The 27,941-nt window shown below is 40.3% G+C and overlaps 1 protein-coding gene across 1 annotated transcript in view; it reads right to left on the bottom strand.

The window, feature by feature from the left end:
- Snd1 (staphylococcal nuclease and tudor domain containing 1) overlaps positions 1–27,941 on the bottom strand; it is a 431,831-nt gene that overhangs the window by 225,012 nt on the left and 178,878 nt on the right. Inside the window, exon 12 of the mRNA XM_005402366.2 lies at positions 12,807–12,907. Coding sequence (XP_005402423.1) covers positions 12,807–12,907 — 101 coding nt within the window. The remainder of the gene's footprint in view (positions 1–12,806; positions 12,908–27,941) is intronic.

The raw sequence follows: 27,941 nt of genomic DNA, 5'->3' as shown, positions 1-27,941 counted from the left end.
CAGAGGAAGGAACTGTTAAGATCCTAGAATGCAGTTGCACTGCGCAGAGAAATACCAAGGTGCTACCACCAGGAGTGCACCTTTATGTCCTTCTGTTGAGTCCAATCATTCCAGATAAGTCAAAAGAAAACTGTTTTGGCACAGGTTGTTTCTTAGTGTGGAAGCTCAAAGGAAATTGTGCTTTGTGTGGAAAGAAAAAGGAGACCAGTAAGAATTCTAGAACCTGTCCCGTTCTAGTTTACGGCCCACAACCCAGCCAGCTGGCACCACAGGAACACGCAAGTTCTGTCCCCCAGAGTCCATTAGCACCTGGACCAAGCCCAGTGTTCGATGTCTGCCTTGCTGCGGTCTGGAATGTGGCAGCTACTTTAGACTCTGACTGCATAAACAAAGCACAGAAATTCTGCAGGTGAAAGCTCTAGAAGACAGTGATTATAAAACTAACTATGTAAAAACAAAAATGTGGAAGAATGGTCAATATCTGCCGTAAGTACTGGATACCAGAATATTTTCACCAGAATATATTTATAGTTCTAATCTAGTATAAGCAAAGATAAGCACGCCAAAGGTTAAGGGTTCTGAAATTTCCTATTCTCTCCTTCCCTTTGGGAAGGGAGGGGTTGTTTTGGTTCCTTGCTTTGAAATACAATGAGCCACTACAGAGACTCAGTGGTCAACCCTCACTCAATGGTCTGATGTTTCCATAGTCACAGACTGTGCTAAGTGACACGTGCAGAAACACAAACATTTCAGAGGGAGGTTTCTGAAAAAGTAGTGTCAGAAAAAAATGCATTGCACAGTTGCTTCCTGGCTTTAAAAAAAAGAAGCAATTCTGCAGTCAGTGCCAAGATTATTCTTTTTTTTTTTTTCCAAAGGGGAAGGGTTGGTGTAAGAACTGTACAATAGCTCCCCTTGCTACTGACCTGATATGTGATGGCTTATAAATCACAACTGTAACACAACAGAGGCACACATTAAAGCAACAGTCTGCTGAATCTTAATTTCTATGTAAGCAGATATATCCGAAAGCCAACAGGCTCCATGTAAAACTGCACATGTATTAGGCAGTCCCAAGCTCTGTTAGAAAGCTCATACTCTCAAACATCTATAAATTCTACCACGCATATTTACCTCCAAGGTCCCAGTATCTGCTAAATCCCTCCATATTCCATTTGTGCTCTTGTTTTAAACACATCTGCAATGAAGGAACAAAAATTCCTAAGGACAGAAAGGTCGATCTAAAAGCTGCCTGTTTGCTAAAGTACTAAGTGGGTGGCCCTCTGCTTTAGTCACCACCTCAGACACAGGCAGCAAGCTCACTACGCAGAGCGAGCAGACACGGGGAGGAAGACAGCCTGCACACTTCTTAGGTTGAAAGACAGCGAACAAACTTTTCATTTCATTTTTGATTTTACAGTACTGGAGACTGAACCAATGGCTTTTACACTGAGCCACACTCCCAGCCCTTTTAAAACTTAATTAGACTATTAAAATTTTGAGACAGGGTCTTGCTAAGTTGCTAATCTGTCCAACCTGGGCTTGAACTTCATGATGTTCCTGTCTCTGCCTCCAGAGTGCTGAGACTGCAGCTGCATGAGCACGGGTATAAACAATTTTTACTAAGAAATACATTGTGTGCTTACTAAATGGTAAATGTGTGTGAGGTTTCTTGAAACATTAAGAATGACTCATAACTATCCATTACTTCTATCTTTATGCAAGAACTTAACGATCATTACTGCCTTGGGTGAACATAACACATATGAAATAGTTAAGGGGAAAATAGATATAGTTTAGCTATCATGACAACTGAAAAAATGAGAGAAAAAAAATCTAAACCAAAGTACCTGCCAAAATGGACTAGTACAACAAAATGTAAAATACAACCCAATGCAGGTATTTTGTGTGGTTTTTGTCATAGTTATTTTGTTTTGAAACAAGGTCTTACTATGTAGCCCAGACTAACCATGAACTTGAGATCTTCCTGCCTCAGCCTTCTGAGTAGCTAGCGTTACTTTTTTTTTTTTTTTAATTAAATTAACTTTGGGCTTACAAGGTTAACATACAAGGTTAATGTTTAGGATAATCTGTGTATAGTGGGATTATCAGTAGGCACAGTGATAAACAAGAGAATGAAATAAAACACACACAAAAAAATCCTTACAAGTCCTATGAGGTGTGTTACTAATAAACTAAAAAGACTGCAGAGACAGGGTGGAAGTGGGAGGTAGAACAAAGAAAGCAGAGATTTGAAATAAGGTCAGTAGTGACCAGTTGGGTGGAGAAGCTCAGAGCTCTTTTAAATATTTTAGTGTTATACTGAACATTTTAAATGCATCATCATATTTAATCTTCACGACAGTCCAATGAGGCATATTATTAATAAATGAAAAAGATTACACAGCTAACTAATAGTGGAGTTGAGGTTTACCATAGGTCTACTTCTTTACAAAGTATTTTTAAAAATATGCATAGACTCTCAAGATCCAATAATAATTTATCTTAGACTTCATCTCAACACTATGACTCAAGAGGTCCAAGTTTTTCTGCCCCTAAATTAAATTCCTAAAAAAGGAGTACCCCCAAAATAATAGCTATTATATTAGCATGAAGAAATAATGAGAAATTTGTCCTCTTTCTTAACCTTTTTGAAAATGTTTCCACAACTTCTATTAGTTTTTAAAAAGGGATCACTCAATATGAACTGGAGCAAATCTCTTTTAAGAAGCATCACAAGTGGGAGATAGAAAAATCTATAAAAACACCATTCCTATTTCCCTTAACACTTTTTACTGTGCTGACCACAGGAACTGTAAAGAGAAAGGGGCTGAGAAATGGCAGATAAAGGACCCAGAAGTTTTGCTTATTGGTAACCGTGTCAAATGTCCTCTCTCCTTATCACATCAATTGCACTATCTAAAGAAAGAAAGAAAGAATGCTTGAGGGAGGTCAGAATGGCAGGCTGGGAACTTGTCCACACGCCATCCTTTACAAAGTCCCATGGAAGTAGGGGAAGACAGATATGGAAAAGAATAAAGCCCTAATGGTGCTGAAAAAGAAGAAAGACTGTTACTAACAGAGCAGAAAGTTTGTAAAATCCTGAAAGACAGAAAACAGATAGGTTCAGATTAGTGGAGAAATGGGTGTATGGGCACTAAGAAAGAAGAATGCCCCCAACACAAACCAAACTGCGAAGGCATTAGGGATATTACAGAGCGACTAATTAGGAATCACAGTGACTAGAGCTGGGCCGGCCGGCCAGTGTCTCCTCCTTCCCTCTTACACCTACAAACTCTGGCAAAACCTTAAGAAATACGGAGGGCCTGCTGTTCCATACTTGCAATGTGTGGCCCACAAAACATGACCTGTTTGCCAAAAAAATCCCTGAGCTAACCAGGCTTGTGGGAGAAATAAGGTTATGGTTAGACCACTTAAACCCTGTGGAATTTTGTAGTCTTGGGACTTGAAAAACTGACCTAAAAAAAAATATCCACACCAGCAAATGTCTACTGCAGAACAGCTCCTTACTCCTTCCAGATGAGGTGCCTGGGGACACTGCTTCTAATAAAGACCATTTTAATCACAATATAAAATCTGATCCAGGGTTTAGCCTTCCTCATGAATCAACCGTTTTGGTGCTTGCAGCAGAGGTTATCCACAACACACAGAGAAGTACAAATGTGCTTGAAGACACTAACACTGTCACAAATGACATGAAAGAAGTCACTACTGTAGATTTCTGAACTTCAGATTTCCAGATTTTTCTTTTCTAAGATTTTCTACTTTGCTAAGCTCTCCCTTTACATGTGAGAAAGCTTATCGCTTATTGTTTCAGTACTTGAGAGTATCACTTTTCCATCAGTACCACTTTCAACTGTTCACCAATGCCATTCCCCAAATCATCAGTGTCACAACAGCTAATTCACTTCAAAGAAACAAGTGGTATGGAAGGGTAGACAGCAGGTGATGTCACTTTGGAAGAACCTTAGATGGATGCTGAACAAAAAGCAGAGGGAGAGCGACTGTACAGCTTCTGTGGCGCACATGACAGCCCACCCCCGGTCGCTCTCACACCACACCCTGTGAAATATGCTCACGTTCTCCACAGGAGCCCCCTTTATCTGGACTGCTGTAGTGAAGTCTGTGAGTTGCTTGCTCCAGGCTTAGGTGTTCAGGCGGCCTGCAAGGAAGCTTGCTCTGACAGAACCTACTTCCTCCTTTCATGATAGAGATATATGAGGAAGCAGCTTTCTGCCACTACCGAGGGGTATAACCTGTTACGGTTGGGATATGAAATGTCCCTCAGAAGCGCATGTCTTGAAGATTTGGGCCATAGTGCAGCAATGTTCAAGGTGGAGCTTCTTTGGAAAGTGACTGGATCCATAAGAGCTTTAACTTTATAGTAAATTTATGGACACAGTTGATGCATTACTGGGAAGTGATGGACGCCTCCCTAGTAGGAACTAGGTGAAGGAAGGAGGGTAGGTGAGCATAATGTTAGGGGCTCTACCTCAGCTCCTTCCTTTCTGGCTCTTTCTCTCTACTACATAGCTGTCAGGAGGTGAGCAGCTTTCTTTCACCAGGCCCTCCTACCATGTTTCTGATTTGCCACAGGCCGAAAGCAACAGTCAGCTAAATATGGATTACACCCTCTGAAACCATTACAAAAAACCCAAACAAACCTTTCCTTTAAGTGGTTATTTTCCACAACAGTGGAAAGCTTACTAACGTCCTGGCTACTCCAATTATTAAGCAACCTGGCTGGGCTCAATTCCTAGCACTGGAAACAAAACAACAAACAAACAAAAACTATAACTAATGGATGAGTAAATGAATAATAAGCAAGGAGTGGGAATGGACAAAAACAAAGCAATATGTACGACAGGCTGATAAGTCATCTGGAACTCAAGTTGATGACATCTCCTTGAACACAGACAAACATGTAAAGGTGGCTTTAAAAATTTTACAGAAACATTACAGAGAGCTAAAGCAAAAGATACACTACCAGTAGAGTTTTCAGGAGCAAAGGACAGAAACAAAACAAAGTACTACAAAAATAGCAGGGAAAAAAACCTGGAGAAGGTATGAAAAGGCCCACTCAGTATGCAGCAGAAAAAACAAAACATACTTAGAAACAATTTAGTAAAATTTCAGAAAACCAGAGTTTAAAAAGAAAATTGTAAAAGCTATGAAAATCAGGGTGGGGTTGAGGGACTACGTTTGTAGAAATGCAAACCAAATTTCTTATAAGCATTGATGGAACAATAGAAGACAATGACTGCAAAGAACTAAGGGTAAAACATAATTTTGAAGCTAGAATTTTATAATGAAACAAGAATACAGCCAAAATTAAGACATGTGGAAATTCAGAAAGTTTGCCACTCACACCGGAAAAATCAAGATTCTTTAGTAAAATAAAAGGAAATACCACAAAAAAGGATAATTTGAAATAAGTAGCAGCTGTATATGAGGAGGTACAGAAAGGAAAAGAGAGAAAGAAAATTAATTTAAACTTCATGGAGGATTTAGTGATGTAAGATTTCTTTTTCTATAGGTTTAATCACTGTCGTATTTCTTGGTCTAACATAATTGTATTATAATATCTAACACAACTAGCTATTATAATTGCTATGGGGGGGCAGAATTAAATTTGTAGAATTAAATTTATGGACAAAGCTAGGAAGACAATTACAGTGACAAAAGAGAAATGCAATAAATGCTATAAATCTTCATAATAGAAAAATTAAGCCTTTAAAAGAAGTGAATGAGAAAAAGGTTGTTTTAATTTCTTTATCCTTCAGAATAGGAAGCATATAAAGTAGAATCACATTAATGGAATGCTATAAAGTTCACTGTTGGTAAAACTAAAGCAATGTCACAAAACTGGGGGTTGCTGACTGGACATCATCATACACACAGGTAGAAGAATTCCTCCCACCCTGAGTGACCCAAGAACTATCCTTATGTGGAGGAAAAGAACAGACAGGTTTTAGTAAATTGTCTTTTGAGCATTTCAATTTTGTCTCTTGACAGGTAAGTTACTGACCCATCTAAAAATAAAGTTGTAAGATGGATTAGTTTTCATTTACATTTTAACCTATTTCCCAGTGGTAAAATCTCTGTCCCTGGCAAAAACTAAGTGAGCCCTTTTCATATGCCCTGATTAAGGCCACACGTTTCTTTTTTTTTTTTTTTTTTTTTTTTTTTGTTTTTCTCTGGTACCGGGAACCGAACTCACGACGTTGCGCTTGCCAGGCAGGCGCTTTGCCACTGAGCTAAATCCCCAGCCCCCTGAGCTAAATCCCCAGCCCCAGGCCACACATTTCTTAAAGCAAACATCTTTATAAACATGGTTCTGTGAATGGCAAGGCGAGTGAATGTCCATGAGGACATGTCAGATCCCCAGCCCCACTGCTAAGGAATCCTGAGAACGAACTGCAGGTGAGAAGCCCCCAACACATGGAACCATTTTTTGCTTTGTTCACCGCTACATTTCCAGGAAAGGGCATTGCACTGAAGGAGTTCAGTAAGTATGTAACCGAATGGAAAAAAAAAACAAAAAACAAAAAACAAAAAACCTACTTTTTTTGTTTCTTTTTGTATTTCTCTTTTCCTTTAAAAAAATTTAATAGTTCTTAGGAGACAGCTGTAGCAGCAGCAGCAACTTGTTCCATTTTGGGGTCCAGTCCCTAACTAAGCTACTTTGACACCCAGAGGAGTTAAGCTGGTCACCATTTTACTCTTTCAAACCGGACCTCAACACTTCCTGATGTAGCCCTCAACACTGCTGGATGTTCCTCCGTTAAGACACACTCCCTGGGGCTGGAGAAAAGCCTCACTCTCCCCCAGGCTCTGGACAGTGCTCTTTGGGAAACTGAGCAGGGGAGCTTTACAAGTCCCCCACAGCTGGCCCTCTAGTCAGCAGTAAGTGCTAGAATAAAAAAGAAAAGGGAAGAAAAGCTCTCGTGCCCCTCAGTAAGGTAAATCTGTAGATCCACTGGTGCCCTTATGAAAATCTAAATTAAACTTCTATACACAGAAGACTGTTATCAAGTAATTTAAAATCTTGATTTTTAAGGAAATAAGAGACTCGGCAGCACGAGGCTTCTATACACAGACAGCCACAAAACATTTGAATGAAAGATCTGTCTGAAACTCAACAGTGTTTTCCTGACTCCAATACTGAGCCATGTTCAACAGCCAAGTTCCTTCTTCAGTGATTTGTGGCACAAGCCTTTTCAAATGATTGCCATACTTGAGCTAGCAAGCAAGAGATAAGCCCAGCTATTCAACTTCATCCTTCCAAAGTACTGTTAACCACTTACTGCCCGAGATCTTCCTATGTCCTGGGAATGATGGAAGACCTACCCTCACTACTCAGTGTAAAAGGAGCAGCACAATTACATAAACCAAGCAACCTATGACTTCTAGAAAACAATCTAGTTATTCTTTTAAGTGGGGGGAGGGGACTTGTTATTTGTAAATTAAAATGGGAATAAAAATCCAACACTGAGTCTGCTGTCTTCTTTCTCCTTCAAAGTCAGGTAGGAAAAATAGCAACAAGAAGCAGCCAAAAAGCAAACCCAGATCAGCACCAACAACACGCCCCAACCACACCATGCTGATTCAATACGAGGAAACATAAAGGACACACTGGTGGCAGAGAGGTCAGCTACCACCCAAAACGCATCACCCAGCCGAGGCATGGTGTCACCATTCTTCCTGAGGTGAGGAAAGTGAGTCCCTATGGGTAAAAAGACCAGGTCAGAAAATGGGACCTCGAGCCAGATTCATCCTATGGCCTAACAGTGAAACATTAGTAGTATGTGTAAGATTTGAAAACTCTGTGACATAGGTGATGTGGTTGACAGAGAAAGTTCCAAAGCTATGGAACTTGAGCCAGAAAAGCTGGGGATGTCTGACACTTATTCCTATTGTGACTGGGAGGGAAAAATTACAGTAGGATTAGTAAGAGTTTTGTTTTTTTGTTTTTTTGGTTCTTTTTAGCAGAGTAAGGACAACATCTAACCAAGTACTTCAATTACTACTGAAACAGCTGGGGGGAAAAGGTGCTCTGGAAAATCAGGACCAAAGGAAAACAGTAAGAGCAAAAGAAGCCTTTTTCCTTGCAAGTTCAGAAGTCTGTTTCATGTAAATATAGCTAACATAATAAAGTCAACCTCTACCTGTGAAGAACATGAAGAAGTTCGAAAGATGGTGTGGAATCTGCTGCACAACAAACATTAGAGCAAAGGGGTCCCCTCATACGTCCCAGGCCCCACAAACGAAGGCCCCATACTGAGGCACCAAGACAGTGGCAGTGGCCCTGCCTAGATCAAGAAAGAAGAGCAATGCAGGCAGATGTCAGTGAAACGTCCTAAGCTCACAGAGTGACACACATCTTCCAGTTATTATGCTTCCATAGTCCCATCTCTGTGCCACTCTTTAACTTGCTCCAAAGGAGCCATGTCTACTTTTTCCTACCACTGCGAAATACTTCACCTAATGAGAAACAATGAGAAAGTTCTGTGATGCTGTGTCTTCTGGGTATGTGAGAGTTTGTCAGGGGAGAGGGCGGGGATGGTAAGAATGACTGTGGATGTGTGCAGCTTGACTTGACCCTACTTATATTTTGTAGGTGTCTTTTTCTAAATGGGAACAAATTTTCTTGTAACACCTTTCTTTGCAAATGTGATATGCAGAAAGACATGAGCAATGAGTCAATAGATTATATGGGTTCGCCAAATTGGAGCTTGAAGTAATTGTAAAGTCCAGCACAGGGAAAGGTCACCCCAGAAAATTTCACTCTTCAAGAAGGCTCTGGCAAGAATGAAAGAATGAGATTTTAATCACTGCAGCTAATTACATAGAAGACTAAATCACAAGAAGAGTTATTTAAGTGTCTTAAATACAATAAAAAGTAATTAACAGGAAGCGCCATCTTGACAGCTTCATGTCACAAACCAGGCCTAAAAGGATCAGTTAATTCCCAACCCTGGAGCCAGAGAATGAGAAACGACTCAAGGTTTGAACTTTTGATTTTTTATTTAAACTGTTTTGATTAGCAGATAACAACTCTTGCCAACTCCACAGTGAAGTTAATCAAGAAAAAAATTTTAATATATTAGAGGAATGACGAACCTTGTTTCCATTGATTCCCCAGAGGGTAAGAGACGGGGAGCTGAAGCCTGTGCCATACCAGCAAGGGCACACAGGGTCCTGAGACTTGCCTCCCTTGCACATATCAAGAGAAACAGTAGGATTCCACAGGGCCCTACTAAGGATACAGACAATTCACATACTCTGCATGTGAAACACACCTGAAATCTGCTCCGAAATACCTCTGTGAAAGACAATATCTCATCTGTCTCTTCTCATTCTCCTGGGATCATCAGCTTCAGAGGCAGCCCTATCAGAGGTTGCCTGGAGTCCTAAACAACTGGAAAGCCATCAGCTGGAAGGCAGGCCTAAATGTGAGTAGGTAAATTGGCAGATTATGGTAGACTTCGCTTTAGACTGGATCTCCTCTGAACTCCACATCATTTCTACAAGCGTAAACACAAAAGCTTCTGCATCTCACAGAAGCTCTCTTAACTAACTTTGCCCTCCACTCAGCCATACAGGGCCAATCCCAATGAGTGACTGTGGGCCACACCTGTGCTCCTCACCCTACCCTGCAGAGCCACTCTGGCTTTGTCCCCAGATCTAGCTTCGAGTGGTGGTGTCTGTGCTTGCAATATGTACTGCATTGAATACTGTGCAGATCACTGAAGTACGAGTGCACGAACATGTGCTGATGGAAACGCACACTTAAGAAAGGTGTAAAAAAAGAATGGTGTCAAAATGCTTGTAAAATAAAAGCAGGACAACTGTAACAGATGAGGGGGATGTAAATCTCAAAAATATAAGGTTCTATAATTAGTGTTTTTTGAGTCCTCATTTCTAACAGGAAATAATACAGTTTACTGGACTACCAAACAGGTGATTCATGTTGCCTATATCTCAGGGATTTGAAGCTACATATGTACACTTTCATGTTTAAATGAAAATAAAATATTTGACACATAGCTTTAAAAGTCTTCTTTTCTAGCTGGTATTTTAAAATAGCAGACCATTAGGGCAGATACGATACTATTTAGATTTTTAGAGGTAAATTCAGAAAAAAAAAAAAAAAGATATATGAAAATGAAATCTAGGCAAACAGAAAAGCTATGGAATAAGTTAGAACACAAAAAACATGTCACTCAGGCCACTTACTAGAGATGACCTACCTTGGCCACTGAGCTCCCAATAACCAAATAAAAGAAGGAAAGATACTAGGTACAAGCCATCCCAGATAACAAACATTTAAGTAAGCCCTGTTATGCCTCATAAAGAGACCCTTAGCAATGCAGTTAATAAATCTTTCAACAAATTCCTTATTGCCTACCATCTGCTGAATACTAGGATTGCTACATGGATTAAAAGAGACAAAATTCCCTATTTCCAGGGAGACAGTAAGTAGTCCAGGTAGAATACTTTTAATAACATCAGTAAACTCTACTATTGAGAATATACAAGCTAGAAAACTCAACCACAAAAACCAAGTAATCCAATTTAAAAATGGGGGGAAAGGATCTAAGAGGACATTTCTTGCAAAGACATGAAAGCTGTGTGTGATAGTACACACCTGCCATCCCAGCTCTCTGGGAGGCTAACACAGGAGGACTGAAAGTTCAAGCCCAGCCTGGGAAACTTAGCTAGCTCCTGTGAAAATTTAAAAGAAAAAAGAGGCATGGGGTTGGGGATGTAGCTCAGTGTGAAAGCCCTAGGCTCAGTTCCTAGTACCACAGCGGGAGAAGAAAAAAAGGAAGACATGCAAATGGCCAACAATTACAACGGAAAATGCTAGCCAGCACGAGCCATAGGGAAATGCAAATCAAAACCCAGTGTGCGATCATCCCATCCTGTCAGAATGGCCACTCTCAAAAAAGCACAGAGTAGCATATGCCAGTGATGAAAAGGAGAAAAAAGGGATCTCATACAGTGCTGGTATGAATGTAAACTAGTATATCTACTGTGAACAACAGCATGGAGGCTCCTCAAAAACCTAAACACTGACCTGTGTGAGCCAGCAGTCCTATTTCTGGGTATATATCCAAAGGAAATGAAATCAGCATAGCAAAGAGATACCTACATGAGCTGCAGGAGTAATCTCAGTCAAAGCCAAATAAATACACTTGAACCTCAAGGTTTTATGCCACAGGGTGTGGCCATAACACTCTCCACTGGAAATTTAAATCAATTGTCTCACTCAAATTGTTCTAAAATTTTAAGAGTCTCCAAACGAGATTCCATAAAGGTCCAATATTACACAGTGAAAGCTTATTTTAAACATATACCTAGGTGGTAACTAAATGAGATAACACACTTTAATGGAGTGTTAAATAAACATTGGTAGAGGCCATCTACCAAAAATGAAGATGTACATTTTTATAGACTGAAACTGTTTTCCCCAGTAATTAGATAGCAGGAACAGTAATCTATGGCAATGACTCCTTGCTGTATTAAAAATTTTACTGTAGGGGAATACTAACATCCCAGCTCTCTTCAGGAGGAAAATATGTGCCTAGCTCCTAAGAAGTGGTGACAAATTGGTAATAAATCATTACTTTAAGTTACACAGCCAGAATAATGACCAAAACATGGCCTAGTTTTTCACATTTCAAAACTGTTACCTGATTTATCAGAAACGAGCTTCCCGCAAAACCTACCGTCTGTGATGGTGTGAAGGTAATGACATCAAATGCCTATATTAAGCTTCTCCTGGCAACAATGAAACCTCCAATTGTGGGAACGTTAACAAATACAGGAGGAACTGGCTATACATAGCCATCTCCAAACGTGAATTCAAGAATGAGGGGTAAGAGGCTCCCGGTTGATGGAAGAGTTTCTAGAAGCTAAATAGCTACAAGATCCTCATCCTTGCTGAGACACTGCTGCAGCTTATTTACTGTATTTCTTCTGGCAGGCTTCATTATACTTTCAATAAGACAATCTCTGTTTTGATAAAAAACCTATTCTTTTTATCCCCTCCACCATGTCCCCTTAGAAGAAAAGAAAAATACCAGTTTGGTACCAAACAGCACTTAAGACTGTTAAATAGAGAAGGAAACAATTACCATGCTGGTATATTTTATGCTAAGTAAGAACTGCTACTGGGGACTGACTGATTGTTTTAATATTTATTGTGGAAGCGTGGCCCAGCAGGCTTCCTCCTTCCCATCAGATACCTCCTTTGAAAGATTCTGTTCATGAACAAGGCTATGGAAAGACCTTGGAAGATAACCAAGGTACAGCCAGGACAGAGAATTACAAATCTCCATACATAGAAAATGTCTGATTAGCCTCTCTCTTCCTCCCCTTTTATTCTTTTATTTTTTATCTTTGTCAGGTGAGTGGTTACAACTCAACTTCCTAAACCAACATACAGAGAATCTTTTCAAACTAATTTTGGACAGTAGCTAGGGCCAGCTTGATACTTAATAAATAGAATTATTAATAGTAATAATGTGTACTTCATAGTGCCAAGCACACAGAGCCCAATAAATCTTAAATTACAATGATGATGAAAGTATATGATTAGCTAATGAGTGATTATAAAGTGCTTTGCAAATATAAAGTGCTGCACAGGCGCATAATTATAAACTACTGGGTTAAGTGGAAGAGAAAGCAGAGCAGAGCAGAGGGAAGGAGAGACTTGATTGAGCAGGGAACCTTCAGCGACTTGAGACTAAAGCTGGGTTTCTGCCAGCCAGAGTACTCACATTCCTCCAATGGTGACCGTGGCACAGGTACGCTCTGAAAAGGCAGGCACTGTCTCTGTGGCGGGGCTGGCTGGTCTAATGTAGTCCACTGTCACATTGACCTGAAAATAAAGAATCAAGGGAGTTAGGGTGGGCTTGCATACAGCTCACAAGCAGCCCTATGTGCTTGTATAATTGTAAAATACCAAGTTTGATTTCCTGGGTCTAAGATCTTATACAATAAAAAGATAGCTGAGCAACAGACTGGTAGAAAATATTTGCAAAAGTTCTATCTGATAAGGGACAGTTATCCAAAATATATGAATAATTCTTAAATTCAACAATAAGAAAACAAACAATCTGATTTAAAATGCAAAAGACTTGATTAGTTCACCAAAGGCAGAGATTAGGGCAAGAGGGATTGTCATTCACCCCTAGTAGGAATGCAAAATATCCAGCCACCCTGGAAAATAGTTCCGTGGTTACTTATAAAACTAAATATACCCTTACCATTTCATCCTTGGAATTTACCTGAAGGAACTGAAAACTTGTCCATACAAAAACCTGCTCAGGGATGTTAATAGCAGTTTTGCTCACAGCTGTCAAAATTTAGGTAGAACCAAGATATCCTTCTGTGGATGAATGTATAAACTGTGCTACAACCAGACAATGGGAAATGATGCCGTGATAAAAAGAGATGAGATACTAAGCCATGAGCTGACACAGAGGAACCTCAGCTGCATATGACTACGTGGAAGAAGTCAAGCTGGAAAGGCTTCTTACTGTAGGATCCCAACTGTATGACACTCTGGAAATGGCGGAAGTAGGAAGGCAGTAAGATGAGTGGTTGCCAGGGGACGGAGAGAGGCAGAGGGAGGGACGAATGGGCAGAGCACAGGGGGTTTTGAGGGCAAGGACACTATTCTGTGTGATACTGCAGGGGCAGATACACTCCTTTATACATCTGTCAAAATCTGCAGAAGGTACAATACCAAGCACGGCCCCTATGGACTCAAAACGATAACGATGTGCAGTGTAAATTCATCAATTTTAGTAAGTACATCACTCTAGTGTGGGACACTGTACATGCACGGAGGAAGAAAATTCAATTTTGCTGTGAACCTAAAACTGCTTTTTCAAAAAGCGTACTCATTTATTTACTTTTTTTGTCTTTTTGAGACAGGGTCTTACTTATGCAGTTCAGGCTAGCTTTGAGCTCACTTTGTAGCCCAGGCTGGTCTCAAACTCACAGGGATCCTCTTGCCTCAGTCTCTCAAGTGCTGGCATTACAGATGTGTGCTACCAAAAAAGTTTTTTTTTTTTTTTTTTTTTTGGTTTTGGTTTTTCTCCGGTACCGGGAACCGAACTCACGACCTTGCGCTTGCCAGGCAGGCGCTTTGCCACTGAGCTAAATCCCCAGCCCCCCAAAAAAGTATTTTTAAAAGGAGAAAAAAACTGGTAACTTAAGAGAAAGACAAATGGCCAAACACAAGGCCCATAGAATTCTGACAGAGAAAAAGTCTGCATTATTCTGGAGCTACTCACAGATGTTAAGGTAAAGCAGTTCTTAAGCCTTCTCTGCACTGGAATGGTTTGAAGATCTACTTTAAATATATAACCTGCCTCTCCCCAAAACATATATGTAGTTTTAGTCTGCCAAACCATCTCAAAGACCACGTTAAGAACTTCACATCCCAGGGGCTGGGGATTTAGCTCAGCGGCAAAGCGCCTGCCTGGCAAGCGCAAGGTTGTGAGTTTGGTTCCCGGTACCAGAGAAAAACAAAAAAAAAAAAAAAAAAAAAAAAAAAGAACTTCACATCCCAAACATACTGGGATTTTTTTTTTTCACAGTACATACATCAAAAGAATACATTTAGGTCCAACAGAAACCCATTCGGAGTGAAGAGATTTTCTGTTTTGTTTCTGTTTTTCAATAGAGGGAGGGGAGAATAACTTTGAATTAACAAGGATATGTGCACACATAGAGAGGGGTAAGTGTAAAATGGGAAAAGTTCTTAATCCTACTACACACTAAATAAGCAACCCTTTTTCATTATGAAATAATCGTTCAAGATAATCGATTTCTTCATGAAATCGTTTGAGATCCCTGCTTTGGATCAAGCAGTCAGAGCCATCCCTGCAGTCTATAATCCCTTTCTAAACACAGCTTCACTCTCACCGATCGGCCTCGAGACAGCAGATTGCACGAGCATCAAGTTCAGCTGCGCTGCTGGTTAGCACCATTAAAATCCTTTCGCACTGCTCTTCACAAACTCATTTTAAAAATGAACATGGAAATTTGGAAAAGGACAGCCGCCTCAGAATTCTAACCACCGGTCACACACATCCCATTGAATCAGATTTCAGAAGCAACCAAAAGGAGCCACATCAAAGACCACAGCAATTAAGGGCTCAAGCCGAGGTGCACCTCTCTTATAATGAAACAAAGATGAAGTACAAAAATTTAAGGATGACACTTAAAATCAGATATTCACACTGAAATTACCACTCAATCTTACCAACTTCTCTAAAGTTAAGGAGCCGATCAAATGCAAAAACTATAATCAAAGAGACATACTGATCAATATACCTCCAAAAAAGTGATTTCAATAGCTTTCCTGCACGCAGCTGGCCCGGGTTAATACAGCCCAAAGACGGTGCAGCAAACTGAGCCATGTGTCTCCGATGCCTGAGGGGAGAATTACCCTGGATGTTGTCTGAGCTGATGTACCTAGAACTTGCCTCAGCCAAGACCCTCCTAACCACAGAAGCAGGAGGAGGCCAGAAAAGCAATAGGCTGTCTAGATAGGGCATCTAGGATATCCTGGCAAAAAGCATATAGCAAATCACAAGCGTACACTAAGCCTCAGGGTTGGCCAAACCATGGTCTGTAAAGTATCCTGGGGCCGAGTTTAAGTAGGACACAGCCACTTAGGATGGTCCAACTTGAGGCATTCAGTAGCAATTTAATCAGTATGTGGAGATGAGGAAAGTCCACATATCCTTGTATTTTCACACAATTTATCGAACAAGCTTGAGCCCTCAATTCTATTAGCAGGGCACAAAATTCATCCCTGCTTAAAAATAAACTGAGTGAATCTCAAGGTTACCTTGCACCTACCAATGCCAAGCCTCGCCCTCAGAATGCAGATGGGGTGGACAGCAGCTATTCAGCACAGAAATCTGACACATATAACACTTGTTCTCTACCCAGAGGGGGAGCTAGTTCAACCCAGAAGACCACATGGGTGGTGTCACAATGGGTGCCGGACATGATGGAGGATGGATTTGATGGAGTAATGATAACAAACAACAATGAACACCTGTGCATCTTCCAGGCCGGAAGAACAACCAGATTCAAGCCCAAAACTGCATTCCAGTGAATCCAAGGGAAAACCACAAAACACAGCCCCTTCAATCTCCAACAATGAAAAGAAACAACAACTACAACCAAAAGAAACAACTACATCCAAGTGCCATTACTTACACCCTGTATCTGGAGAGAAAGAGAACTGAAGCAAATCCGAGATTAAAGAGCTCTTTGAGGAGGCAACATTATAAAAGAAAATCTCAAACACAAACGAGGCCCTGAGAATAGCCAACTGCCAAGATACACACCTGCAGGCAACTTTGACAAACCAAGAATTAAAGTCAATGTGTAATTAGCATTTATGTTCCTCTCCTGTGGATTCTGAGATCCATTTCTCTACCTTGGAGTTTTTCATCTCTAGATATTCATCACTGACCTGTCAATCACTTCAAAGAGAGCCACCGTTTAAACAGTACAAATTAAAATGACTGGAAATCTCCGTCAAGCCTGTCTGAATAAATGATGACCTGAAATTTCGGTTTGTGGGTATGTACATATGGAATGGCATAAGTTAAACTGATTAGTATAGACAGGGACCTCTCTTTTTAAGCAACGATATACTGAGAATATCTGATATACAAGTATTCCATATTTACACACAAAAGACACAAAGCTACAACTGACCCAGAGCCTAATCCCTGCTTATAGCAACCACCAAAAGGAGCCCCAGGCCCTTGGCTCTGTCTGTCATGCACTTACAAATGAGTCTTTTTTTTTTTTTTTTTTTTTTTTTTTTTTGTTTTTTTCTGGGGAATTGAACTGATGACCCTGCGCTTGCCAGGCAGGCGCTGTGCCGCTGAGCTAAATCCCCACCCCCAAATGAGTCTTCTAACATTGCTGCGTCTCCAGTTCTCCTCACCTGAAAAATGACAGCACTAGATGTCCAATACCTTTAATACCATTTCAGTCTAGAATTCTATAAGAGATATCGTGTACTATACTGTATTTTTTTTACACTTCCCCAATGCCTACTTCACAGTTACTAAAATGAAACGGAACAGAGGTTGTAGGCACTGCAAAAGGGATGGCCAAGTCCTTTACTCATGGAAAGATGAGGCATAGTGCTTGCAAAGTAATGGGTGGATATGAAGTACATATTTGTTGCATGGATGAATATATGTAATCAGGAACTCTTTCAGACATAAAATTCTGAAGGACACTTTTGAAATGAGAAGGTCAGGTATTTAAAGGTCCACTTTGTCAAGCTGTTCACAATTCTGTTGTTTTAACAAAAAGTTATTTCAACTGTGGGTGTGGTGGGGAGTGCTAGGAGAGAAAAAATATTTTGAGCCGGGCATGATGGCCCACGCCTGTAATCCTAACACTCGGGAGGCTGAGGCAGGAGGATCGTTGCGAGTTCGAGACCAGCCTGAACTACATTGTGAGAAAAGCCAAAAAAAAAAAACATTTTGAAATTGTGATAAACTTCCAATGCTGAATGAAAGCAACTACTGTGAAAGATCAGGCAAGCAAAATATACATAATTTCTCATAAAATTTGTTTCTCAAAAACAGTGCAGCAGACAATCTGATTCATCCTTGGCTTAATTAGATTGTAGAATTTTCCTTGAAAGCCATTTCAGGACCTTTCAGAGGAACTAAAATGCTAATTTAAGATGAAATTTATACTACAGTCTTTTGTTAAAGCCCACAGTACAACAAAACTGTTTTGGACTTCCCTTAAGAAATTCTGAGCATTTCTAGATATTCTTCATACAAGGAGCGACTAGAAAAGTATCAAAGAACTTCTCAGACCTTGATGTGCTAGTGGTAATGAAACGCTGAAATGTGAACCGCCTAGGCATAAAGATGAAGTAGGGAGAAAACAACTGCGTATCTACAAATTTCCAGGTCGCTGCATGAGTATAGCCTTAATATGAACAGAGCTGTATGTGAAGCTGTTTTCCATAATTACCACATAATCCCACCCATTTTTCAGCACAGCCAATCACAAATTCACAAAGACTAACAATACTCTGTCTCTAGAGATATGCTCTTTTATGGTCCACTCTCATGACAGAGTTTTAAGGTCGCTGTGGAAAGCCTCTGTGTGCCCCAATATGAAGAAGATGATAGGCCCAAAATCTGACTGGTGCTGCCTAGAAACAAAAGTGAAACAACAAGAGTTCACACAGCCCATGTAAGAGTACGGACCTGCTACATTCCTCCCAGAAATCCTAGAGTGTCTGTGTGAGCCTGGAAAAGTTACTCAGCACCTCTGTGCTCCTGTTTAATGTGGAAAATTGTGCCCCTTTCACTGCGCTAGCAAAAAAAGCATCAATATACATAAGGCATTTGGAACACTCACAGTGCGCTTTCTCAAAGTGCCACTTATTTTTGGATAGGCATATACTGAGTTTCTTATACTGTGCCTGGCACAGAGTAAGTGCTAAATAGGAGTGCATGAGATAAATAAATAAATGCACGTACACATACATATATGCATCAATAAGATACATGTTGACTTAAGTCATTAGACTTCTAAAATCATTAGGCAGAGATACTCAATTAAATATACTTTTCTCCTTAAGGAGTCACAGCAAACAAGACTATGTGCCTCATACATATTCATCTCAACTTAGAGGTAAGTAGGGCTTACTTTAAAGAATGATACACTATTTAATGTTTATTTAGATGTTTTACAGATTAATTTTTGCAGCTACCAGTTATTAGATATTTTATTTATCAAAGATAATTGAAGCCAAGCATTGTGAGCCACCTCAATTAGCAGGTTAACCAGACATATTTGGGGCAGGATACTTCTGGCCATACAAAGTGAAGACAACGAACATCGAAGAGGGGCCAAGTTTCCATTTGCTTTGGTCCTTCTAGGACCTTCTTACACACAACACCCCTCCAGTATTTAAATTGTATATTCTTGATCTTTCTTCCCTGCTAAAAGCACCTTATGTAATTATTCTAAAGATATAAGTGATATTTTTTAAATTTTTCAAACATGTATCACCATTTATCTAGATATGAGAACTTCAAAACAAATCACTACAGACGAGCCTCTTGGTCCTCTCTGGGCACGCCACAGCTCATCTCCCAGTGAATGGCCTATCCATGTGTGATACAAGTCTCACAAGACCATGTCAGACTTTCCTCCTTCTAGACAAGTACTGTGTGCCAAAAATGTACAAAGTCACAAGCAGATGACAGTCGTGTGCATATTTCAATCTTCCTAGAAGCAACACTGAAAATTTAAAAAGAAACAGGTGAAAAAATACTATTTATTTCACTCAAAATTTAAAAATGATCACCATATCAATACAAAACCAATTCTGACATGTTTTGATTTTGATATCTGGTGTGTATCTTTTCAGAACAGCACACTTCCGTGTGAAGCAACCCTACTCAGGTGTACGGCCATGGTCTGGCTTTTGGGACTGTGCGTTCCTGGACCGTCAGTCTGTTAAGGCACAAAGTCTTAGCCGCTATCACAGGCAATGCTACTACTTTTGGGTTCTTTCTCGCTTTGTGTCTCCCTGCAAGCCCTTATTATCTTACATGTTTTGAATCCTTATGAACACTCTTAAACCAAATAGTAAAAAATATGGCATGGAAAACTAAAATGTTTATCCTTCATTTTCTTTTTGAAATTTATTACCTGACTAGAGAAGAAAGATATGCCACACCCGTTTTCAATTCTAAAAACAAACAATTTCAGATGTGAGAATAAATCTGTACACACAGAAAATAGTATATAACTAACACTAAAATATATTCAGTTCAGTATTTTGATGCAAGTACTTCCGAATGACTTTCACCAGTCCCAGATTCTTTAACTTAGTGTTTGAAACTTACTTTAATGAGTAGATGGCAACTGGATTGTGGCCAGAATTCATATCAAAGAACTATCTGCTTTTCTAGTTAATAATTATGGCTTGTGTTGACTGGGGATATTATTTTTAAAAATCAGCAATTGGTGGATGCCAACTATTTTTATAAAATTTATAATGATCAAAGTCAAAATTTATTCCACTCATTTCTGAGCTCTGATTTCTCTTAAAACGACCTTTAAGACACATTCATAAAAAATTATACATTCTGTTGTCTCATCTGCACTGCAAAGAGCAGAACAGGGACAGAAACCAACGCTCCAGTGCTACCTCTCCAAGCCAACCTCGATGTGCCCAGAAACACCCCCTTCCAATCACTGTAATTAGTACTAAGGCTGGTTGTTTATTCACATGTTATGCTGCTCTTTCCGTCTACAATCACCCTTCCCACCTCCTCCACACAGTCAGAACTATTTTAAGCAATTTCATTTTCATCAATGGGATGTTAACCTATAGTGCTTACAAACCTTTATTACTTGACGGATTCCCAACAGCAAGGTTTCCTACCACAAGCCCACCCCCACCCCAACGGGCAGGTGCTTTCATCTGTTTTGAGGCGAGAGGTAAAATGCAGTGTAATTCAGGCCTGGAGATGTTCAGAGTCCCTACCTGACATTAGGCATTCACTTAAGTGGACATCACTGTGCCCTGATAAACCTGCAGTTTGGTAAATATTTCATTAGAAGCACACACAAGTGCAAAATCCAAAAATACATGTTAAAACGTTTTATGTAAGGGGTCATTTGAGATGGGCAAAAATTTCTAGAAACAGTGATAACTACCTGACAACAAATATAACATCAAAATGACCTGAAAGTATTCTGTGCAGTTTATGCAAGGAGACTAACAACAGACACATAAAAAAAAACCAACAGGGAAATACACTTCAGACAGCTGGAAATATTTTAAACCAATCTGATGAAGATCTTGAATTCAGAAAAACACAGATCAATATTTAAAAATAACCCCACAGCTGCCAGCATTTTCATGAAACCTTCTGATTCACAGGAGTGTAATCTGTGTTTGTGCTAATGTTCTGACCGTTTTCTTACCATCATGCCGTTGGTATGCTCCACACTAATGCTTACTTTTCGTACCTCACTGCTTATCCCTAAGGGGGAACGCCAAAGGCCCAGAGGCACTAGCAGAAGCCACACCTTACATCCCTGCACACCCCTTCTTACTCCTCGGAGAGCTACCGCCTCCCACTCCTTCCCATGAGAATGGACGCTGAAGGTGGGATTTTTCTTCTTCTTCCATACAAGTGTCAATCAAAATCATCTGTGTCCAAAATTTCCAAGGTCACCAGCAGTCAGGAGAAATTAAATCACTTTGTCCAGAAGTCTCCCCAGAGGAGTTTGGGCCACACAAGCAGTATGAAAACACGGCCACACACGCCTTTGTGGGGAATATACACAATGTCACTCAGGTTTTAAAACAGCAGCAGTAATGAAAGTAAGAGAGGCTCAGGGATATGAAGAAAGGGGATTTGCTTAATGGCTTGTAAGAAGAATTACTGGGGGGGAAGGACATTACTAAGGAATGGATAAAAACAGAAGGTTACATACACTTGCTCTGTAATATATGCCAATGTATGAAGAGTTGGAATGTTTCCACTTACCAAAAGGCCAAATTGAGAAACCCAAGCAATAAACGTGAGGACTACGATATTTACCCTGATAAGACTTCCAATACATTCCTGTTACTCTTGGGCAGGAATTGCTTGGGTGAGCAGAGCAAATATGGAGACGCCAACCTGCATTCACCAGCCAGAACACTCCCTTTACTCAGGCATGAATTGCCACCAAGAAGTCAAAATATGTGTTCAGTAAGTTAATGGTGGCCCAGGGTAAAATGGTGAACTGCCGTCGAGGGAATGTATCATGACCTGAAAGGAGAATTATGGTTTTTTTTTTTGTTTGTTGGTTTTTGGTTTTTTTCTGGTACCGGGAATCAAACTTAAGACGTCACGCTTGCCAGGCAGGCGCTGTGCCACTGAGCTAAATCCCCAGCCCCCTCAAAGGAGAATTATGAAGAAAAATATAATCATTTTTCAGGAATACCTGCGAGTCCCACAAAAGAAAGTGTCCAATGATGGATCATGACAGATATAAATTACTCTCAGTTTTGTGGCTAACAAAAACAATCAAGTGTCAACAACATAGTCCTTTCTTTCATCATGTGTGTGCGTGTGTGCGTAATATATACAGCATCATCCAGTCTTTAAAGTAGCAGCTATCCTAAAAGTAAAGAGAGGCTCAGGGATTTGAAGAAAGGGGATCTGCTAGAAATCAAATCTCAGGCCTTAGACATGCTACCAGGTGCTCTACCACAAAAGTACACCCAGCCCAGCCAAAGCCTTTTTCTCACCACGCTCTCCCTCCACCTCACACAGAAGATAAAGGCCTACTAAATTAGGTGATCTAAGGCCCAGGATGCGCACAGCAGGAAACCTAAGGTCGGTGTCTAAAACTGTACAGCCGCTGAAGAGCATCCTGCAGTGGACCTGTGTGCACCTCCAGATTCAGTTCTCCTCACAGCCACTATTTCAAAAGGCAGTTCTGTGCACATAGGGACCTCTTCGCCCACAAACATGTATAAGTATTTGGAAGCTAAACAGCAGTGGAGTAAACCCTAGGTCAAACATAGCATCTGTATCCTCCCTCAATAGCCAGTATTTCTGAAATAAGCAAGCTCTAATAGCTGTATAGACAAAAAAGCCGCCTCCGATTCCAACAGTGCTCCCATTTCCACTACTAAATTATCAGATATATGAAGCAAAAATATTGCTTAGCTTTCTCAAAAAATTAAAAATAGTATCACCATATGATCTGGCAACTCCACTTCCAGTGTACATCAACATTATTGGAAAACAGGGTCTCAGAGAAATCTGAATATCCACGTTCACAGTGAAAGTTATTCGCAATAGCCAAAAAGTGGAAGTTAACAGAACTTCTAATTAATGCATAAGCAAACTGTGGTGTATGAATACACCAGGATGCTTTTCAGCCTTGAAAGAAGGAAATTCTGACATATGCTACAACATGGATGACCCTTAAGGACAGTGTGGTAAGTGAAATAAGCTCATTGCAAAAAAACAAAAAAAAAAACAACTCACAAAAAAGAATGCTACATGATACCACTTACCTGAGGTACCAAGGGTAGTAAAATTCATAGAGATAGAAAGTAGAATGGTGGCTGCCTGGGGCTGGCAGAAGTTGTTTGATGGCCTGAGATGGAAACTTCTGGATATGGGTAATGGTATGAGTGTACAAGAATGCAAATATACAATGAAAAATTAAGGTAAATTTTATTTATATGCATTTTAAGACTATGTATTGTATTGGTGTTCTTGTGTGTGTGCTCTGGGTCGGACTATCTACACATTCCACAACTCAATAGCAACTCAGCGGCATCCCGACCCAGGCAGAGGCCATGCAACTCCAAGCCCAAGTCCAGCCAATTCCTGAAACTCTTGGTTGCTTTAAGGAACAGATCCTAACACACTCCCAGACAAATAGATGTTTCCCCAAAGGCAATTAGTAATTTGAATTCATGTTTGATAATTGACTAATAAAGGAAGAGAGATCAAAGGAAGAGAGACAAGGACAAAATTGTGCACCTTCAAGGATGTGACAGGCCAACACCGAAAGATGCACTTGTGTGGGGGCCACAAGTCTACACCTACGAATCTTTATTACCATTTCTAAGAGGCACCTGCAGAAGGGGGCTAAGACCATTCTGTAGTTCACAAACTTCCTATTCAATTGATAAATTCTTTTGATGTCATGTGCTCTATGAGGAAGAGCCCTCCTTTCAAGATCTGTCACCTGCAGATTTATGCTCTGAGAATTTTCAGTGCATCGCCATCAGAATTTTCCAACCTCTACCTAGTTCTCCAGCTGCTGAATTTGATCATTTTTCTTTGTGCTTTTGTTTTTTGGTTTTTGTGGGCTTTTCTAAGTGGTATTTTTTACGACAGTCAGGAATCTAAAATTTTTGTATCTTTGGAAGTCAAACTGGCAATTCAAATACATCTAATATGTAGATGTCCTTTGACCTAGCAATTCCAGTTTAGGAATTGAGGCAGTCAAAACACAAACATGGGTAAAAGTACTGTGTTCTTTTCATTGATGGTAGTTTAACATAAATGCAAAACTACAGGCTCAGATTTAGCCCAAGAGTACCACACTGCAAAGATCGTATTTTTTCAGTCATGTATTTTACTACCACTTCTCAATAAATATGATAAAGCTGTCAAAAACAAGAAGGAAGATCTATAGATCGGTCTGCTATGGAAAAGATGTTTAGATAAAAGCCAGTGCACAGTGGCACATATAACCTAGTCCTACTTGAGGGAATGGAAGTAAGGAACATGTAGAATCTATACTCTAGAGCACTGACAGAAACTTTTTCAGTGTCCAAACCGCAACCCCAAACTCATTTATTTATCATAAAATGTCAACACTAAAATTAAACTTGAATACTACAGTTCTAGTTTAAAAAAAAAAAAAAAAAAAAAAACTCATGCATTAACATCTTTTATCTTAAAAGAAAAAGAAACAGCACATGTGCCACAAGTTCACCACCACTGCTCTGGAGGAATACACTTGATGCAATGAGAAGGGCTAATCACTGACGGTACAATTAAGGGGCACTTTTAATTCTCCATATATTTGTTTTAAGATTAAAATTTTTACATTATGTCTTGGCTACTTTTCTCTCATTGCTGGGACAAAATACCTGACGCCCAAAATTAAGGAAAGAAAGGTTTATTTTGCTTACAGTTTGTGGAGGTTTTAGTCCATACTTGGCAGATTACAAGGCAGAGTGGCACATGGCCGAGGGCTACAGCTCCTGGCGCAGAACATAGCAAAGCAACAAGCACCCACAAGGGTGGAATGGCCTCAAGCAGCCTCTTCCTCTCCCTTACATATGCAAACTATCCACCCCAGGGTGGGTGTAGCTCTCACACCCATAATCAATCAAATTCTAAAAGCCTGCCCCATGGCCACATGAGGCTTTGGGGGGGACACACAGACACAAACCATAACACATGACATTTGTAAAGGAAAAGTAAGGTTAATACTTAAGAAAAACAATAGTGTAAGCTACAGTAAGTACCTCCTTTAAAAGCAAAACAAAACCAAGAGTAAATACACAAAAGGTGACCTGCTCACAACCAGGGTTTTCAGCATCACTGATTTCATTGCACAGTTCCCACAGTGAGGCCGCAGGCATGGCTCAGTAGTTTCTTCCCACCAGTAAGGACTGTGCAGGACAGACTAAGAAGAACATGCTCACAAGGGCTTCGGGGCGCCCAGTGGTATGCTGTTGCCATGGCAGGTGGGCATCACCATCTGCAAAAAAACTGCCAATCTCACTGTGAGCCGATAATGATCCTCCCACCACCACCTGCCCACCATATGTTTCCCCTACTCGTCACGTAACAAGGAACTGCATTTCAGTGTGCTGATCACTGACAGTCAGTACTACCAGTTGATGCTTGTCGTGTCTAGCCACGGTCCTTCACAGAGCTGGGAAAGAGTGGGAAAACACCATGTTACCCATGATGGGCCATTCATTAAGATCTCACATTGTGCAGTGGACAAGCCAGCAGTTCTTTCTATAATTCCAAGACTAAAACCTGTTAGGGTTGGTCGGCCCCCTACATTTTGCCCTATTCCCCATTAACAGAGCAGAAAAAGAGCCTACACTTCCCACTACAAATGGAACTCATACTGTTTCCTAAAATTACCATGGTACAGCCAATAAAAACTGATGAAACCCTAGGAGTTTCCTTTTTACTCTAATGCATTGCAGGAGGTAAGCACAGGCTATGGCATCAGGAGTCACGAATGGCTGTTATGGAGCCCGGCCTCAGAGAAGACAATCTGAGAAGGAAACACAACATGGAAAATGTGGCTGGTGTACAAATAAGGTGCCTCCACACTCTGCTCACTCAGCATTCACAGTTGTATACACCAGAAAATCCAATGTGAGACTTGCCCTCTACTCCTAGTCAATGAACTAGGAAGTAAGTTTGCAGATTTTCAACACAGAGTTTAGGTAACAGACAGTGAATACGCAACAGATTATAAAAGGGACCGGCATCAGTTAAACACCCTAACCAAAGGCCTGGATTTCCAATATAATGAGAAGGTCAAGATTACTGAACAAGCATCAGTCATTAGAGAGGCATATGCTTCTTTCAACGAGAGAACCACACCCACATTCCAATTACATGCCCAGCCCCACTCTTAACACCCACTGTACACACTGGATAAAATGTCAACCATTATCCACACCAAGAAATAAAACTTCTATGTTTGCTTTTTAATTAAGATAAATTTATGTGACCCACAATTCACCATTCTAACCACTTTGAATTATACCAATTCAGGGGCTTTTAGTATATTTCCAATGTTGTACACCTGCCAACATTAATTCCAGAACATTTTTATCACTCCCCCAAAGGATAAGGTAAATCATCTATAGTTAAAAACAAAACAAGAAGACCAACAGCAAATACCAAAAAGGTGGCCTGCTCACACCTGAGGTTCTCAATACTGAACATCGACTTCATCACAACAGTTCCACTAAGCAGTCATTCTGATACTACCTTACTCTGGTCCCTGGCAGTCACCACTGCAGTCACCAAGCCTGCTGGTTTCTCCATGTAGAACATCTTACATAAGTAGAACCACACAATGTGTACTCTCGTCTTTTTTTATGTGCGAAAATGTTTTCAAGGTTTATTTCTATATGGTAGTATGGAGCAAGACCTCACCTTTTTTTTTTTTTTTAATGGCAAAGATGTATGTTGTAAGGAAGTATCTTATCTTACTTATTCATGGAGTATATTTCTGAGCCTGCAGCCCTAGCAAGAGAAAGTGTGTTGAGAACCACTTTAATAACAAGATCTTATTACTTTTAATAACAACAGAAAGTATTTAAGAATCATTTGAGAAGCTGGGCTTGGTGGCGCATGTCTGTAATCCCAGTACTTGCTAGGCTGAGGCAGGAGGATCACTGCGAATTTGAGGCCAGCCTGGCCTACAAAGTGAGCTCAAGGTCTGCCTGAACTACATAGTAAGACTCTGTGTCAAAAAGACAGAAGAAAAAAAAAAAATCATTTGAGAGAGCAGTTGATGGCACAAGGAGAGCTATCACTAAAAACACAAACTAAGCCAGAGTTAAATCATATACAAGAAACAATTTAATTCCCTAATCTGTCCACTTCAGAGAACCTCAGCCAAATTCATTAAAAGAAAAAAAAAGCCACTCTCTCATAATGGGGAATCAACTAGCAACTTCAGAGAAACAGAAACCTCCTCCCAGCAGTTATTTGCCCAAGATAAGCAGCGCAGCCACGGTGTAGGATATAAACATGATACAGATAAGAACTATGGGAAGAGTCTGCCAAAAAAGACAATTCCCACGGGCTTTACCCTCTGCTTCCATGTGTCCTTTCACACCCTCATTCACTTAAAATGAACCAAACTGTAACTCAGGTTTCAAGGACTCTTATAACTTGGCCTGTTTAGAAACATCCTTGGTATACAGAGCAAGAAATCTCTCCCTGATGTGCTGCTTAAGGTAATTTCTATATGAGGTACTCAGACCCGCTAAAAACTCCTTTCCTGTCCCCACCTCTCACAGTTCACGGTGAAAACCTAATGATAAATTCTTCTAGAGCACAGTGGTAAAGGAACAAACAGAAGTGACCGTGAGCTATGCTCCATAATTTAATATGGAAAGAGTTTTTATTCTCATGCTATTAAAATCTGTCTTTTAGCCAGGAGATAAGTCAACATCTCAAGAACAGGAGGGTGGCTCTACTCTTGTTGTTTTTGTTTTTTTTTTTTTGGTTTTTCTCCGGTACCGGGAACCGAACTCACGACCTTGCGCTTGCCAGGCAGGCGCTTTTGCCGCTGAGCTAAAT

This window comes from Chinchilla lanigera, unplaced genomic scaffold (genome assembly GCF_000276665.1).
Source record: "Chinchilla lanigera isolate Chin_1 unplaced genomic scaffold, ChiLan1.0 scaffold00078, whole genome shotgun sequence".
In the NCBI taxonomy this organism is placed as follows: Eukaryota; Metazoa; Chordata; class Mammalia; order Rodentia; family Chinchillidae; genus Chinchilla; species Chinchilla lanigera.
This window is presented reverse-complemented; position numbering and strand designations above follow the sequence as displayed.